The following is a 17,744-nucleotide window of genomic DNA, read 5'->3' as shown; positions in this document are numbered from 1 at the left end:
GGAAGAACTAGACAAACTATTGGAGGAGATGAATAGGTGAAATGGAAGGTGTGTATTTTTTTTTTTTTTTTTTTTTTGGCTGATACTGTATAAGCTTGCTTTCTTGCATCAATTGCCACTGCTAATGCTAAATCAAAGACTTGCCAATCATAGAATACCCATCTACATCCAAACAACACAATATTGTCATTCTAGCTTATGATATTGTTGTTTCTAGTAAGAGTACTTGACAAATTTTGTTTTCATATTTTATGTCCGAAATTATCCAAAGCTGAAACACAATGTAGTCAGAAGTGGTGGTATTGTAACCATATGTTGTGTCCATTTTAGGCATAGTAGCTCTTGCATCGTTGTTTGTTGTTATTTGGTTTTTAGGAGCATTAGCAACTAAGGCCATATTACTCCGAGAATATGTGGCAGTCATTCCCTGACCTTTCTGCATCCTCCATATTTGGTGGTGATGGGCTCGAACCCCGGTCTAATCAAGAAGCGTGTGTTACACACTGCTGCTCTTTCCCACCTGGCTACAGAGGTGCCTACTCTTGCATCAATAACTCTTTAAAAGAAAATAGACAAATCTGTGTATAAATTCGGATTCCAAATAGAATATCTGGAAAATATTTTTAAAAAATTGGGGAAATTTTTTTCTCAATCTTTCATAAATATGTTCACTTTAGAAAAAGTGTATATCTTTAGGAAATATGCAAGGTTAGGAAAAAACATTGAAAAAATGAAATGAGTACTGTGCAAATTGGAAGAGGCATTTATAATACAGTTTAATAATATATATCAATCCATTTATGTTACACATTCCTTAGCGTTTGAAAATGATGTTCCTTAAATGGCTACCACCATTGTAGACAGAATTTTGTACTCTTATTCTCACATTATCCATTTCTCTATGTAATATTTCTTGTGGTATTCTTTCACTTTCATCATGAATGTTTTGTTTCAGTTGCTCAAGTCTGTGAATGTTTTACACAGACTTTGAATTTTAGGAAAAAAGAAATTTTAAAATAAAAATAAATCGCAAACAGGTAAGTCTGATGATTGTTGTGACCAATTTATGTTAACCGAAACAAGACATAATGTGATTTGGAAACATTTTTTTTAATGTGTCTAGGAAGTATTGTAGATGTGCCATAGTACTGTCCTGTGCCATAGTACTGTCCTGTTGAAACCAGACATTTTGTAAGTTCACTGCTTTTTTTGGTGAAGCTCCTCTCTTACAAATACTTCCAACATTTTTACATATAGGCCTGGAGTTATTGTGACAGCTGAATGATTAGCATTTTCATAAAAGTGTGATGCGGGGTGTCTGATGATGCTGTAAATCAGTGGTGTCCGACCTACAGCCCGCACAGAAAGTGAACGAAAACAGCATCGATCACCACTGCGTGTACAGGCATGAAAGCATCTAGCTCGACTGTATCAAATAGTATATGTGGTTCAGTGTAGTCAAATGTACGGTAAATACAGTTATGTTTTTTGATATAGCATGTTCATTGCATTGAATTAATTATTAATTTGTATTGAATTTATCATTCTTAAAATCATTCTTAAAAATGCTCCAAAAGGGGAAAATCGATTTGGAGTGTCATGTTTTTGATCCAAGGTGGACTAAAGACTATTTCTACATTGTTTACCGCAAAAAAGCAGTGTTTGGTGTATCAGGAGACTGTGAGTTTTAAAGAATATAATTTAAAACGGCACTGATTCCAATCATAAATCTTATGATCAAAATCACTGACATAGATTTGTTACACATAAGTGCTGGGAATTTGCATTTTTTTATATAGGGCTTGAAAATAAAAAACGGTAACATGAAAATAGAAACTTCCTTTTACAAGTAACAAGATATAGAAAATGTGACACACAATTTTTTCTCAAATCATTCTGTGTGGCCCGTGAAACAAATCTAACTTTAAATACAGCCCCTTATGGGAAAACGTTGGACACCACTGCTGTAAACAGACACGCCATTCCAAGTGGTAACTTTTTGGCTGTGAAGTGGACATTCATGAAGGCGACATAGATTTTTGACTGCTTAATATTTAAAATTGGGTACCCAGTGTACTGATGTGGGATTTATTTAAGATATAATTACCATCAGGGGTAAAGGAAAGGGTTTTTGCTTTTGTAAAGGTGACTACAGTGGTGTCAGACAGTTTTTAAATTCTGTACAGTGGGATCAACTGATGATGTTATCAACAGCAAATTCTAAGTGGTCTTCTGCTTGATCGTGAGAGAAACATTCAAGGAATTAATCGTGGAAGCTACTAAACGTTTCATACCTATTAAGAAATATTGTTCAAGGTTTAGGCCTAAATGGTTGTCAAATGAACTAATGAGACTTGTGGCAGAGAAGAAAAATGCATGGGATGCATATAAATTATCAGGCGACACAGAAGCCTATGGCAGATATAAGCTAGTCTGTAATGAAGTCACAGAGGAGGTTAGGCAGGCGAAGGCCGATTACGAGAAATCTTTGGCAAAGGATGCTAAGAAAAACAGCAAGGGTTTCTTTACTTATATAAACTCTAAAAGGAAGGGGATGAATCAGATTGGTCCACTTGATATCAGTGGTTCTACTCTTGATGATCCTGCTCAGATAACAAACAAACTGAATGAGTATTTTGCATCTACATTCACACACGAGGAGTTATTAAAGATTGAAAATGCCAGAAGTTTATCAAATTGTAATTTGATAAACATGTCAGAATGTCAGCCATTTGAAAAATGTCAGAAGGTTATCAAATTGTAATTTGATAACCTTCTGACATTTTCTATGTTGAGGAGAAAGTTTCAAAGAGGAGAAGAGGAGAAATTGTTGAAGTTAAACATAAGAAAGGCACCTCAGGTGGATGGGATCTATCCACTTATATTAAAGGAGGCAGCAAAGGAACTAAGCAAACCCTTAGCCATAATTATGAGAGCATCGTTGGACTCAGGGAAGATGTGCAAATGTATCCCCAATTCACAAAGGGGGGATCGAAGGGTGATACGAGTAATTACAGATCAATTAGTTTAACTTCTGTTCCTGGTAAAATAATGGAGTCACTGGTTAAAGATGCATTGCAGGATCATCTAGACAAGACTGCAGCAATAATTCAGAAAAACACAGCATGAGTTTGTTAAGGGGAAAGTCTTGTCTTGTCTGACAATTTTGATTGGATTTTATGATTCAATTACAAAAGAACTGGATGCAAAAAGTAATTTCGATATATTTCTTGAATTTCAGAAAAGCTTTTGACGCTGTTACACATGGATGACTATTGTTCAAATTGTAGCAAAATGGTATTAAGGGTAAGTTGCTTCAATGGATAAAAGGATGGTTGAGTGGGAGAAGAGGGTGATAATCAACGGGTGCTGCTCTTTGTGGACTAATGTTATTAGTGGAGTCCCACAGGGTTTGGTGTTGGGTCCACTGTTGTTTTGTGTATTTATCAGTGATATTGATGGAGGTATATCAGGCTAAGTGTCGAAGTTTGCAGATGATACGAAGGTTGGTACGGTTGTTAATGTCAGTGTGCTACTGCAACAGGATCTGAAGAATGACAACTAAAGTTTAACATTGACAAATGCAAACTACTGCATATGTGTAGAAGTAACCCCAGAGGAACATACCAACTGTGTGGTACTACACTTAGGGTGGTAGAGAATGAAAAAGACCTGGGAGTAATGGTGCAGTTAGATATGAAGTTTTCTGAGCAATGCAGACAGGCTGCCAGGGTGCCTCCGTAGCCAGATGGGCAGGAGCAGCAGTGTGTAGCACACGCTTCTTGATTAGACCAGGGTTCGAGCCCGTGACCACCAAATATGGAGGATGCGGAACCGTTAGGGAATGATCACCGCATATCCCCAGAGCAGTGTGGCCTTAGTTGCTAATGCTCCTAAAAACCAAATAACAAACAAACAGACTGCCAGAGCAGGTCATAGGGTTTTGTCAATGATATACAGGAATTTTGCTAGCGAGGAAAAGGAGGTGATTGTCCCTCTGCTAGGCCATGCCTTGAGTACTACATACAGTTCTGGAGGCCTCATTTTAGGAGAGATGTAGATTTGCTTGAGTGTGTACAGAGAAGGTCAACAAGATTGGTGAGGGGATTGAACGGATCCTCTTACCAAGAGAGGCTTAAGTTCTGCAAATGCAGCAGCTGGAGACTAGGCATCTGCGAGGTGATCTGATTGAGGTGTATAAGGCCTTGAATGGGTTGAGCATGCTGAATTCTGATGGGATTCTTCCACTTGTTCAGAACCTGAGGGGGCATAAATTCAAATTGAGGAAAGACAGCTGTAGAATAGATGAGCAGAAATTTGCCTTTAGCCACTTGGTGGTTAATTGCTTGATAAAACTTCCATCTGTTGTTGTGGAAGTTGATAGGTTAAATAAATTTAATGAGGAACTGGACAAACATTTAGAGGGTATGGTTGTGTGAAATTTTTTTTTTTTTTTTTTTTGGCTGATGCTACATAAGCTCATGCTCTTGCTTTCTTGCATCACATGCCACGATTACTACTACTACCACCCATTCAAATGAAAGCAGGCCTTGTCACTCATAATTGATTGATTTATGATCGCTGTTCATCTTCTGTTGGAACCGATTGGCAGAATGCAAATCATGAACATGTAGTTATTGAACCATTTATATTTTACACAAATGGAATTTTAAATCATTATACATTATATGTCACACACTTTGTTCTGATATGTTCAGTTCTCTTGATTAATATTATCAGATGTTTGAAGGTGATTGTTGCTCTTATTCTTTCATTTTTTTTTTTCCCCTCTCTTCCTGGAGCCTGCACTATACCCAACCAACCTGCAGGTTTCACATCTCTTACAGATGCCGCTGTTCTAAATTTATAAAATTATGGTCTTTTGCTGATGTTGTAGTGGCATCTAGATTCATTGTGACAGAGTCACCTGATTTAAAATATGTGTTTACAGCAAATGTATGATGTTCATTTTACCATTTTTACAGAATGCTTTAGTGTACTCTGGGACACAAACTGCAGTACTCCCACAGCAACAGCTATGAAATGGCTACACTTTTAAAATAATAACTGTTTCTGCCTGACCTTGTATGTACATTATAATATATATATTTTTATCTTTTAAGTTGGATATACTGAATATGAGGAGTGGCAGTAACGTTGCCAAACTGACGCAATAAAAAAGAACAAAAAGTGAAGATGCTCAAAAATGGTTTTATTTTTATTTAAAGTAATCACCATCTAATTGAATGCATGTATTACACCATTCTAAAAGTTCTTCACTGAAAAGAGTCAGTGAAGCCATCCAAAGAGATGATGTTCAGTTTGCACAGAGAAGTACAGAGAAGTTGCAGTTACATTTTTATTTATGTCCTCAGTCCTGAAATCTCTCCTTTGAGGGCAGTTTTCACCTTGGAAAAGAGGAAGAAGTCTATTGTTGCTAGATCAGGAGAGTTGAGTGGATGGTTGATCTGTACAATGCCATGTTTCATTAGAAATGTCTTCACAATAAGTGCAGAATGTGCAGGGCCATCATAGTGCAACAAGAACCAAGCTACCTTTCTCTCGAAATTGTGGCCTCACCTGGGAAATGCACTTCAGTAGTCTTTGAAGTACCTGTACATAGAATGCAGAGTGTCATCATGAATGCATGATAACAGTCTTCATTGCTTTTGCTTGTCTGTGCACACATTTTCCCCAGACCTTCCTTTTCCTTAAATCTTCATGCTGAATTTTATAAATCATCTCCTTATTCGTATCTAACCCATCAGTCATCATTCTGAGGGTCAAATAATGATCTCTTGCCACAATTTCCTAAACTTTTGCAACTCTGTCCTCATTTTGAGAGGTTGGATGCTCACTTCTTGGGTCGTTGCAAACATCCTCATGCCTGTCTTTGAATGTCTTATAGCATTAAGTCGTACACTGGTATGACTTAATGTTTCATCACCATATGCAGTTTTTAACATTTCATGTGTTTCTGCTGCATATTTTCTCAGTTTAAAGCAAAATTTGATATTCATTGCCCCATTGCAAAATCATGACACAACATTAATGCTACTAACAAAACTAGTTGATACTTGCAGCCTGTCAGTCCATTGGACAATCTCTCTACCACTACCTGTTGTCGGAAGTTCGAACTACAACATACTACTGTATGTTGTAGTTCGATACATAATAAACTGTATATACAGGGTGTCTCAAAAATATTGGTACAAACGTTTAGGGGACGTAGGTAACATCTAAAGGAATGTGAATCGCATAGGAAACCATAACCGGAAACGTCATGGGACAGTAGTAGCAGAGACAAGAAGCAGAAATGACACAAGACAGTAATTAGTGGCAAACACTTATTTGACATAATATTAACAATGGAGTATGAGATGGATGCATTTCATGATGTTACAACAGATGCTTGAAGGTTCCACCATGAGACGCGATGGCCGACCGGGCTAGCCGAGTGGGTAAAGTACCTGCCCGGCAACCCAAAGGTCGCGGGTTCGATTCCCGCCTCGGGCTTGGATCAAAGTACTGCAAAAAACCTTGGAAGGTGCAATATGGCCACAGAAACCGATGTGCCAAAAACTACCAAATCAAAAAAAAAAAAAAAAAAAAAGAGATGCGATGACACCTACGCAGCATGGATTGGCAGACACGGTCGAACACACCTGTAGTTTCTTTGACAGTAGCAGCAACGAAGACGAGTCTTGCCACGAGATCCATTTTTGTCTCCACAGGCGATTCATACACGATAGATTTGTGGGTCCCACAGAAAGAAATCAAGGCTTGATAAATCAGGTGAGTGTGGGGGCCACGCAACCGGTCCACCGCAGCCAATCCATCGACGCCCGAAACGCCTGTTCAAATGGTCACGAACACAACTTCCATAATGGGCAGGTGCCCCGTCATGTTGAAACCAAATGTTGTGTTTCACATTTGCTGGCACATCGTCAAGTAACCCTGGTAGAACTTGTTCAAGAAAGATCCGATATTTAGCGGAGTTCATGCGGGATGGTAACAGGTATGGGCTTACTAAGCAGTCACCGGCCATACCTGCCCACACATTTATTGCGAAACGATGTTGTGCCGCATGGGGGCCACACACCGTGTGGGTTGTCGCAAGCCCACACATGAGCATTTTGCTGATTGAATAAGCCTTCCCGAGCGAAATAAGCCTCATCCGTGAACAAAACATAGGCTGGAAAATTCAAGTCTTGAACACTTTCTTGGAGAAACCACTGTGCAAAAGCCACATGTGCAGGATGATCTTGGGGGAGCAGTAACTGAACCCTTTGGAGATGAAAGGGGTTTGTACCAATATTTTTGAGACACCCTGTATACAGTTGAATTTTTTTTGTATCATTTTGAATATGTAAATTTTTGTTGTCCATTTTTTTTCCCTCATTCAATTTCATCATCCTCTTACAGTGTGATTAGTACACAGATAAAGTTCATTATTTTAATAGATACATTCATTGCAGATTTTATTATCACATAAGAAATTGATGCTGAAACTGTACTGTTACATCCCATATCAGCAGAGAGTGCATGAAATATCAGTTATATTTTATATAGAGTAGTGGTTCCCAAACCTTTATACAAGTGCAAATAAACAGATCTGGCCTTAAATTTAGCTATGAATATATATACTTTTATAAATTAATATATATATTTTGATACATTTAATCTCAAAGAAATAAAATACAAATAATAGAAATAAATAAAAAAATGCTTCGTACCTGGATTAGTAGGATGGTTTGTCCATTTTTTGCTAAAAAAAGTGTTTCATTAAAACAACAAGTGCACCCCAAAAAAAATGAAGTGTGCCAGGGGTATGCACGCTCCACACTTTCGGAACCTCTGATATAGAGGCTGCCATTACCAAGCTATGTAGTCCCATATCATCAGAGAGTGTCTTTATGTAATTAATAGAAAGTAGTGGTAAGCTTTATATTGAAATTTGTTATCATTTTGTTATTTATTTGATTTCAGATATCACGGAAAGAAAAGTTATTTGCAGATATGACAACTTTGCTACTCCTCTGTGAAAAAGCTGAGAATGATATTCGTTCCTGTCTTTCTACCCTTCAGGTAGGAAAAAGTATCTTGAGTAACATAATTAAATACAGAGTAGCTGGAAAGTCCCTTAGCCCCTGCTTCACATTTTCATCTGTTGTATTTCACATATAGAAATCTAAAAATACTAACAGAAATCTATAAACAATTCACATTCTTGCTCAATGCACTGGCAATACTGCAAGACTATATATTAGGGGAAACCTGAGGGTAAAGCAATACTGGCTCATAATTATCAACAAGTTCACCAATATAAACACAGATCATTATCTTGTGAGGTGTTTTGCTGCTGGAAATCTCTTCCTGTCAGGTCCCACAGACAGTTTCTTTTTCTCTGATTAAGGAAAATGCAGTGTTCTCTGAGTTGGAACATAACCTGCATATGATGTAGACAGACATCACTACCAACTATTTAGAACTATCTCTTTGATAGGCCTCTGAATGCAGCGGCATGTGAAAACGCATTGTGAGTGTGCTGATATTCTAGCTACACTGACCACTTGGGGGAAATGTGGATATGATGGTGCTCTTACACATTTTGTGCTAGTTGTGCATGACCTAAATGAGATTTTTCAGGGCTGATAGATTTGTCATGTCTCCAGCACCTGCACCATGACAAAACTTGTGGGGGAGAAATCATTAAGGATGAAATTACTGCATTGATGAGTTGAAGCTTAGTCAAATGCTGCATGAAAAATGAGTTAAGCACCACTGTGGAAGTTGTCAGGCACGTTTTACGCTGTGATAACAGATCTGTCACATAGAAGATTAGAAATACTTTTTGGCTGCTCTGTGTATACAGTGGGGCCCCAACATCCGATGGTAATTTTTTCCACAAAACCCACTGTATGTTAAATTTTGTAAGTTGTAACCCGTAATACATTTATTTCCTGTAATTCTTGTAGCCCCTTATACTATGTACTTTTTCTGATAGAATCTCAGTTATCAGTTGATTCAACTACTGCTCATCTCAGTTGCCCAAATTATTTGCTGTATAAATCCTTTCGCCTTAAAGGTGGAATTTTCAGTCTACAGAATTTCAAGTCTAATGTCAACAAATATCTTCTTTCGTCTTCTCAACCTCCAACCCAAGCACGGTACTAAGTACTATAGGTTCTAATACTTCTCGTGTTTGGGGTTTAAATTAAAAAAAAAAAAAGTATGTTGGGATTTTCTACTTTTTACTTGAATTTCCCTGAAAAAAACAAAAATATTGGTCCTAAAAAAATAACAATCATTTACGTTACTTTCAAGGTTCCTGCCATATCATGAGATCAGCAAAAGACATCAATTTATGACTACCTCTGAACCAGTCTGTTAATGGCCCCGAACATGAGCTACAGGAAATCTTTTGATAATTGATAATTTATTTATCCCTATTTTGTGTTACAATTGTTGGGAGATAACAGCAAGAAGGGAGGGAGAACACATAAGCCAGAGGCTTTTTAGGGGGTGTTCCCTTTGAAAAAGATAACAATAAAAACAGATACATCATGAATCGGACATGTTTCTACATTCCATTACCGAGACTACGTAAACCAACCACACATGTCGCGTGGTTAACAACAGTACATACTTATAATTACATTGTGAGTACTTTTACAATAGCAAGTATGAAAGAAAAATTATGAAATAATTGCATAGAATATTACAATTTATGACAGCTATTCCTTCAACTTGTTTACACAATTTCCAAACTGGTATGCATTGTGGAAAGTTCAGGAGTTGAGTGGAAGGTGATTTAGATCAGACCCCCCTGGTGATGTGTTCAGTCAGGAGCTTCTTGAACTTGTTTAGTGAAATGGCATTTTTGATGTTTTCAGGAAGATTATTCCAGGTTTTTGCGCCTCTGTATTTTATATTTTTCTGGCCTATGGCTTTTCTGAAAAGCGGAACCTTCAGGTTCGCTTCATTTCTTAAATTATATCTTATTCCTTCTTCTTCTATTGTTATAAAAAAGGATCTGAAGAGAGGAGGAAAGTTTGTTGTTTTCAAAGCATTGTAGACAAAGACCGCTTCAGCTTTTTGTATCAGTTGGTAGATGCTTAAGAGTCTCGCTTCCTTATATCTCGAAGTCACCGATGCATTCCAGAGAAGGCCCAAAATTGAACGAACACATCGATTGACAATTGAATTGATTCTCGTAAGGTTATATTGACTGGTCGTACCCCATGAGATGATTCCATATGTGAAGTGAGGCTGTATTAAGGAAAGGAATACTAGTCTGAGAAGGGAAGGAGGTACCCAGGCAGAGGCTCGGGCGAGTATTCCTGCTAGTGACGAAGTTTTCTTTCGTAAGGTGATCATTTGTTTATCCCAACTCAGCTTGTCATCTAGCCAGATTCCTAGAAACTTGGTATCATTCACCCTTTCCAGTTGTTTTCCTTTGTATGTTATTTCGAAATCAATATTCAATGGTTTATTTTTCGTCCTAAACACCATATATTTGGATTTTTCTGGGTTTAGTATCAGCTGATTCTTTTGAGGTACATGAGTCCATACTTTATCTTGATCTCTGACCTTACATCCAAAATAGAGTTCATAGACTCTTCTAACAAGTTTTGATGGTGGCTTCCACTGCAATTTTAATACCACTGCCCACAAATGTAGCAAAAGCTATTAGGCTTATTTCGGCAAGAATGTGACATATTTCTTGTATGGCGCCTCCGTAGCCAGGTGGGGAGGACCAGCAGTGCATAGCACATGCTTCTTGATTAGACCGGGGTTCGAGCCCATCACCACCAAATATGGAGGATGTGGAAAGATCAGGGAATGACCACCACATATCCCGGAGCAATATGGCCTTAGTTGCTAATGCTCCTAAAAACCAAATAACTAACTAACTAACTATTTCTTGTATGGTTGAGGTATGCGCACCAAAGAACACAATTAAGAAATTTTAGATTTTTTATTTCTAATTTAAATACAGTTCACGATTTACACTTATGCACACAACACTTGTTTAAAAACACTGATTCACTAAAACAGTTGTTCACTTTGTTCATCATTTGCTCTCTGAAACACATACACTTTTTGAAATACGAAAATGCTTGCTTGGTGCTGAACCCACTCGTATATATACTGGTAGAGACAATGACTTGCCCTTAACAAACCCATGCTGTGTCTGAACTATAACTGCAGTCTTCTCTGATGATCCTGCATTGCTTCTTTAATCAGTGACTCCATTATTTTCCCAGTAACAGAAGTTAAACTCGTTAATTACTCGTGTCACCCTTTGATCCCCCTTTGTGAATTTTGGACACATTTTTATTATTATTTTTTTTTTTTTTATTAGTAATGGCTGCATGGTGCAAGAAAACCTATGGCTTATGCTGCACTAGCCAAAAAAAAAAAAAAAAAAAAAACCGAATAAAACAATGGTAAAAAAAAAATAATTAATAAAAGAAAAGGAAATTAAACTTATCATCCTATGCACTTCCCTGACCCTAAGGTACTCCAGATGACCTTTGAATTTCCCCAAACTGTCAGCCTCTACCACCCATGTAGGCAACTTATTCCAGCAATTTATAACTCGCTGGCTAAAATAAAACTTCCCGCAGTCCAATCTAAACATTTCCCCCCGTAACTTGAATTTATGTCCCCTAGTTCTAGCATCATTTATAATCTTGAAAATTTCGTCCTCATTCATACTAATGCCTCTCAGAGCCTTAAACACCTCAGTCAAATCTCCTCTAAGGTGTCTAGTTTCCAAACTCTGCAACCCACATATTCGAAGTCTTTCTTCATAAGGACGCCCTTTTGCCGATCTCACCAGGCGAGTTACCCGTCTTTGCACCCTTTCAAGAAGCTCGATGTCTTTCTTTAGGTGTGGTCTCCGTACTTGAATACAGTATTCCAAGTGTAGTCTAACAAAAGCCTTATATAATGGGATTATCACGTCCCTATCTCTACTTGCAAAAGTTCGATAGATCATCAATAGGACACCATGGGCCTTCCTTGCAACCTGTTTAAATGCTCAGAGAATTTCATGTCTGACCGTATCATAACACCCAAGTCCCTTTCCTCCAGTACAGGGTTTAGTTGAACTCCACCAAGTGAATAAGTTATTTTGGGATTACTGTTTCCCAGGTGTAATAACTTACACTTTGTTGGATTAAAGCATAGCTGCCATTTTTCCAACCATTCCTGAAGTCTATCTAGGTCTCTCTGAAGAAGCTCAGCTTGACAGTGATCATTAACTACTCTACCAATTTTAACATCATCTGCAAATTTAGACATCACACCTTCTATCCCTTCATCGATGTTGTTTATGAAAATTAAAAACAACAGTGGTCCTAATACTGATCCTTGGGGAGCTCCGCTTCTTACATCAACCCAATCTGAGGAATAGCCATTTATCACAACCTTCTGCCTCCTGCCCTGAAGCCATCCTGCTATCCATCTAAGGATTTTCCCAGTGATTCCAACCTGTTCCAGCTTATAAAGCAACCGCTCATGTGGGACTGAGTCAAAAGCTTTGCTGAAATCTAAATAAACAATGTCGAAATTATTCCCTAAATCCAGCTCGTGAGTGACCCTTTCAAAATAGCGAATCAGATTCGTTAAACATGATTTTCCCTTTACAAAACCATGCTGAGTATCCTTGAGAATTTCAGTTCGATCCAAATGATCCTGAATTCCATCCTTGATCATTGCCTCCATGATTTTTCCCTACCACTGAAGTCAGACTGACAGGTCGATAATTTCCCACTTCACTTTTAGAGCCACCCTTATGTATGGGAGATATATTGGCACTTTTCCAATCCAATGGAATCTCCCCAGAGTCTAGTGATGCTCGCATAATTAGCCTCAATGGTTCAATGCACTCACTTGCCGCCTCCCTTAAGATTATAGGGTATATTCCATCAACTCCAGGAGCCTTACTGACCTGTAGGCTTGAAAGTTTTTTCATTAAATAATTTTGCGAAATTTCAATATCATTAATTACATATTTTTCAACTTTGCTCCCACAATTTCCCATTGCCACAAAAGGTTTTTCATTTGTAAATATCGATGCAAAATAACTGTTGAGTTCATCTGCAATGGCAGCTGGTGTATTTAATACTATCCCTTTCCCTTACGTAAAGGTCCGATCTGGTTTGTCCTGCTCTTCTTGGCATTTATGTATGTGAAGAATTCCTTATTTGCCCCCCTCTTTGCTCTGTTTGCTAGTGATTTCTCATAAACTGCCTTTGCCTGTTGAACCTTTTCTGTGGCTCTATTACAGATCATCTTGTAGCTGTTATAGGCTTCAGTACTTTTTATTGCTCTGTAACCTTTCCAGGCCACCTTTTTCTGCTCAAGTAAAGTGGCAACTTCACTATTCATCCAACTTGGAACCCTCCTCGTGGAGTATTTTTTTAATGGTAAATACGCATTCAAGGCATCTGTGATTAATGTTTTAAAAGTATACCACAGTTCAATTGTATTCATTCTCTGCACGATATCTACCCCGTTAATAGAGGCCACGTAGCACCTTAAGGCATTGTAATTTCCTTTTCTGAAATTAAAACCCATTCCTTTGCCTTTTACTACTGCTACCTCTCTCATCATCATCCACCGTAGAACTCAGTGATCCCTTCCTGCTACTGGTTCCTCTACTGTCAGCCCTGTTATGTCATCTGATTGATGGATGATGATGAGGTCTAGGATATTCTTTTCTCTAGTACTTTCCCTGACATGTTGATACAAATAACAGTCATCTAGTTGATTTAAAATTTTGTTCTCCATGTTGAGTTTCCTTCCCATTTACTCCAATCAATTAGAGGCAAATTGAAATCACCCATAATAAGCTTACTTGCTTACTTGCCCATTCCATTTGCATGTAGAGGCTTTCTACATGCAAATGGAATGGGCAAGTGAGCATATGTAAAAGTTCCTTCTACAGTTCTACCATTCTGCTATTTGAATTATGCCTTCTCTGCTTTTCATAAGTACACCATCGCTATTCTTCAGTTTCAGTATCATTTGTCTTTCCGTATTAATGCTCACGACTGCAGATTTAAATCCTTTGTTTTCCCTTAATGCTGGTTCTACTTTTCTTGTGTTAAATTTTCTTTTTTCTCTCTGAGTCTCTTTCTAATGGCATTGCATAACTCAGTATACTCAATTTTCTCCCTGTCAGTGTTTTTCTTGCTCTTAATTTGTCGTCTTCGGTTCATCATGACAAGTGTTTCTTGACTGATTTTTTCTTCTTTGGATTTCTTTTTACCTATAGGTTTCTTGGGCTTTATCACTTTCAGAAAGTTGTAATATTCCTCATTGATATCTTGGTCCTGAACAGTCTGCAGAAGCTCAAACTCATTTTTAAGTTCCAGTACATACTGCCTTTTCTCCTCTTCTGTTATCTCAAAGACCTTTGTATTATTTACTTGAGTCAGTTTTTTCCTTTCTTTTCTTACATCTATATCAAGTGTGCATCTTACCATTCTGTGATCACTTCCAACGTTTACCTTGTTCAGGACAGTAATATCAGTCACGATATATCTTCTGTTAGTGAGGATGAAATCGATTTCATTAGTTGTTAATCCATTTGGGCTCTTCCATGTCCACCTTCTATTCATCCTTTTCTTGAAAAAAGTGTTGATTACTGACATTCGTCTAGATTCTGCAAATTCCACAAGTCTTTCACCTCTTTCATTTCTTTCACCAATTCCAAAATTTCCTATAGTTCCCCTTCCTGTGCTGTTTTGTCTCTTTCCAACCTTAGCATTGAAGTCCCCCATAATGATAGTGTAGTGAGTTTTCTGTTCATCTAGAAGACTCTCAATTTCGGTGTACATTTCTTCAACTTCTTCATCATCATGGCTCGATGTTGGTGCATAAATCATTATAACCTTTAGCTTATACCTCTTAGAAATCCTGAGTAGTAGCCTTGACACCCTTGGTATCAAGACTACCCTTGGATGTACTTTTGAATTCCAAAATGTTGTTTTTTATATCTTTATGGACCAGAAAGCCAACTCCACCGTCACTCCTTTCACTGTTTCCATTGGTGTACAGCGGATTTCCACTTGATAAACTTATAAGTAATTCATTTCTTCTTCTTGTTTCAGCCAAACTGATGATATTCCAATTTACATTTTATTATTCCTTTTCCAGCTCTAGTATCCTGTCTTCACCAATGAGCGATCTTATGTTGTAACAGGCTTAGTTCAGTTTCTGTGCATGGCAGCCTGATCGTACTCAGAGATTCTTAGCACCCTCTGCTTCCACTCTGATCCTCTCACTGCTGTAAGAGGAGGAGTGAAAGCCGCTGGGGACTGAGGGCCATTTGTTTTGTTGTGCTGTCATGTGATGGAGGGTTTGGTTCTTTCCTCTTCACGCTGACCAGGCGTATTGAAGAGAACCACTCTACACGTTCGTTGCCACCTATGTGACGCAACAAGGCTTACCATCAAGAAGGTGTCCATAAGTGGATTTTAGGGAGGCAGGCCAACCGGACTTCTCCCAAATATTCTGAAATAAAAAGATATTGAATCTATCAGTGTTTTAGACTGAGTGTTCGAAATGTGGATTTATTGGATGATTGTTTTCTACATCAGCATGTTCTGGAGGCAACTAGAGGGAAAAATACTCTTGATTTGATTATCAGCAGTGATTCTTCATGCATTAAGAATCTGCAGATAAATGAACCACTAGGTGGCAGTGATCACAGTGTGCTGAAGTGGGATTTACTCAAAGAGGTAACTACCATTAGGGGTAAAGGGAAGGGTTATTGCTTTCGTAAAGGCGACTATGATGGACTGAGACAGTATTTAAATTCTATACAGTGGGACCAACTGATGATGTTACCAACAGCAAATGCAAAATGGGAAGCATTCAAAGAACTTATCTTGGAAGCTACTAGGCTTTACATACCAACTAAGAAATATTGTTCAAGGTTTAGGCCTAAATGGATGTCAGATGAACTGACGAGGCATATGGCAGAGAAGAAAGATGCATGGGATACATACAAATTAACACATGACACAGAAGCCTATGATAGATACAAGTTGATCTGTAACCAAGTTACAAAGGAGGTTAGGCAGGCGAAGGCAGATTACGAGAGATCCTTGGCAAGGGATTCGAAGAAAAACAGCAGAGTTCTTTACTTATGTAAACTCTAGAAGGAAGGGGATGAATCAGATTGGTCCACTTGATATCGATGGGTCAACTGTTGATGACCCTGCTCAGGTAGCTAACAAACTAAATGAATATTTTGCATCGACATTCAAACATGACGAGTTATTCAGCGAGGGGAATGCCAGAGGTGTATTCAACTCTAGCAGTAAGCTAGAGAATCTTGTAATAACTGAGAGTAAAGTGGAGGAGAAATTGTTGAAGATAAACACAAGAAAGGCACCCGGGGTGGATGGGATCTATCCAGTTATATTAAAGGAGGCAGCAAAGGAAGTAAGCAAACCCTTGGCCATAATTATGAGAGCTTCCTTGGACTCAGGGGAGGTACCCACAGACTGGAGATGTGCAAATGTGACCCCAATTCACAAAGGAGGATCAAAGGCTGACACAAGTAATTATAGACCTGTGAGTTTAACTTCTGTTCCAGGAAAATTAATGGAGGCACTAGTTAAAGAAGCACTGCAGGATCATTTAGACAAGACTTCAGTTATAGCTCGGACACAGCATGGTTTTGTTAAGGGGAAGGCTTGCCTGACCAATTTGATTGGATACTATGATGCAGGGAATAACTTTGATATTATATACTTGGATCTTAGAAAGGATTTTGATATTGTTGCACATGGAAGACTGCTGCATAAATTGGAGCAGTGTGGCATTGGAGGCAAATTGCTGCTATGGATAAAGGGGTGGTTGAGGGTAAGAAGACAGTGGTAATCAATGGACACTGCTCATCGTGGACTAATGTTATTAGTGAAGTCCCTCAGGGTTCAGTGTTGGGTCCATTATTGTTTTCTGTATTCATAAATGATATTGATGATGGTATATCAAGCTTAATGTCGAAGTTTGCAGACGATACAAAGTAGGCAGGGTTGTCAAGGACACTACTGACACTATGCTGCTGCAACAGGATCTGGAAAGGTTGAGCAGATGGGCTGAGAGGTGGCAAATGAAGTTTAACATTGACAAATGTAAAGTACTACACATGGGAAACAGCAACCCCAGAGCAACGTATCAACTCTGTGGTACTACACTGACAGTGGTAGAGAATGAAAGGGTCCTGGGGGTGGTTGTGCAAGCAGATATGAAGTTCTCTGAGCAGTGCGGACGGGCTGCAAGAGTAGCTCATGGTGTATTGTCAATGATATATAGGAATTTTTCTAGCAGGGATAAGGAGGTGATTATTCCCTTGTATAAGGCAATGGTCAGGCCACACCTAGAGTACTGTATACAGGTCTGGAGGCCTCATTTCAAGAAAGATGTAGTGCTGCTGGAACGAGTACAGAGAAGGGCAACAAGATTAGTGAATGGAACAAAGGGGTGCTCTTACGAAGAAAGGCTTAAGTTTTGCAAATTACAGAGTCTGGAGACTAGACACCAGCGAGGCGATCTCATAGAGGTGTATAAAGCCTTGAATGGTTTGAGCATGCTCAATGCTGATGGGATTCTTCCTCTCGCTCAGAATAATCACCTGAGAGGGCATAAATTCAAATTGAGGAAAGACAGATGTAGGATAGACGTGCGGAAATTTGCCTTTAGCCAGCTGGTGGCTG

General features: G+C 38.5%; 1 protein-coding gene across 1 annotated transcript in view; it reads left to right on the top strand.

The window, feature by feature from the left end:
• The window catches only part of cutlet (chromosome transmission fidelity protein 18 homolog), a 404,162-nt gene that overhangs the window by 219,591 nt on the left and 166,827 nt on the right, over positions 1 to 17,744 (top strand). Inside the window, exon 11 of the mRNA XM_090380385.1 lies at positions 7,990 to 8,088. Within this exon, the coding sequence (XP_090236511.1) occupies positions 7,990 to 8,088 (99 nt within the window). The remainder of the gene's footprint in view (positions 1 to 7,989; positions 8,089 to 17,744) is intronic.

The sequence above is a fragment of the Mastigoproctus giganteus genome, chromosome 8 (assembly GCF_048544385.1).
Source record: "Mastigoproctus giganteus isolate SK-2022 chromosome 8, ASM4854438v1, whole genome shotgun sequence".
NCBI lineage: Eukaryota > Metazoa > Arthropoda > Arachnida > Uropygi > Thelyphonidae > Mastigoproctus > Mastigoproctus giganteus.
This window is presented reverse-complemented; position numbering and strand designations above follow the sequence as displayed.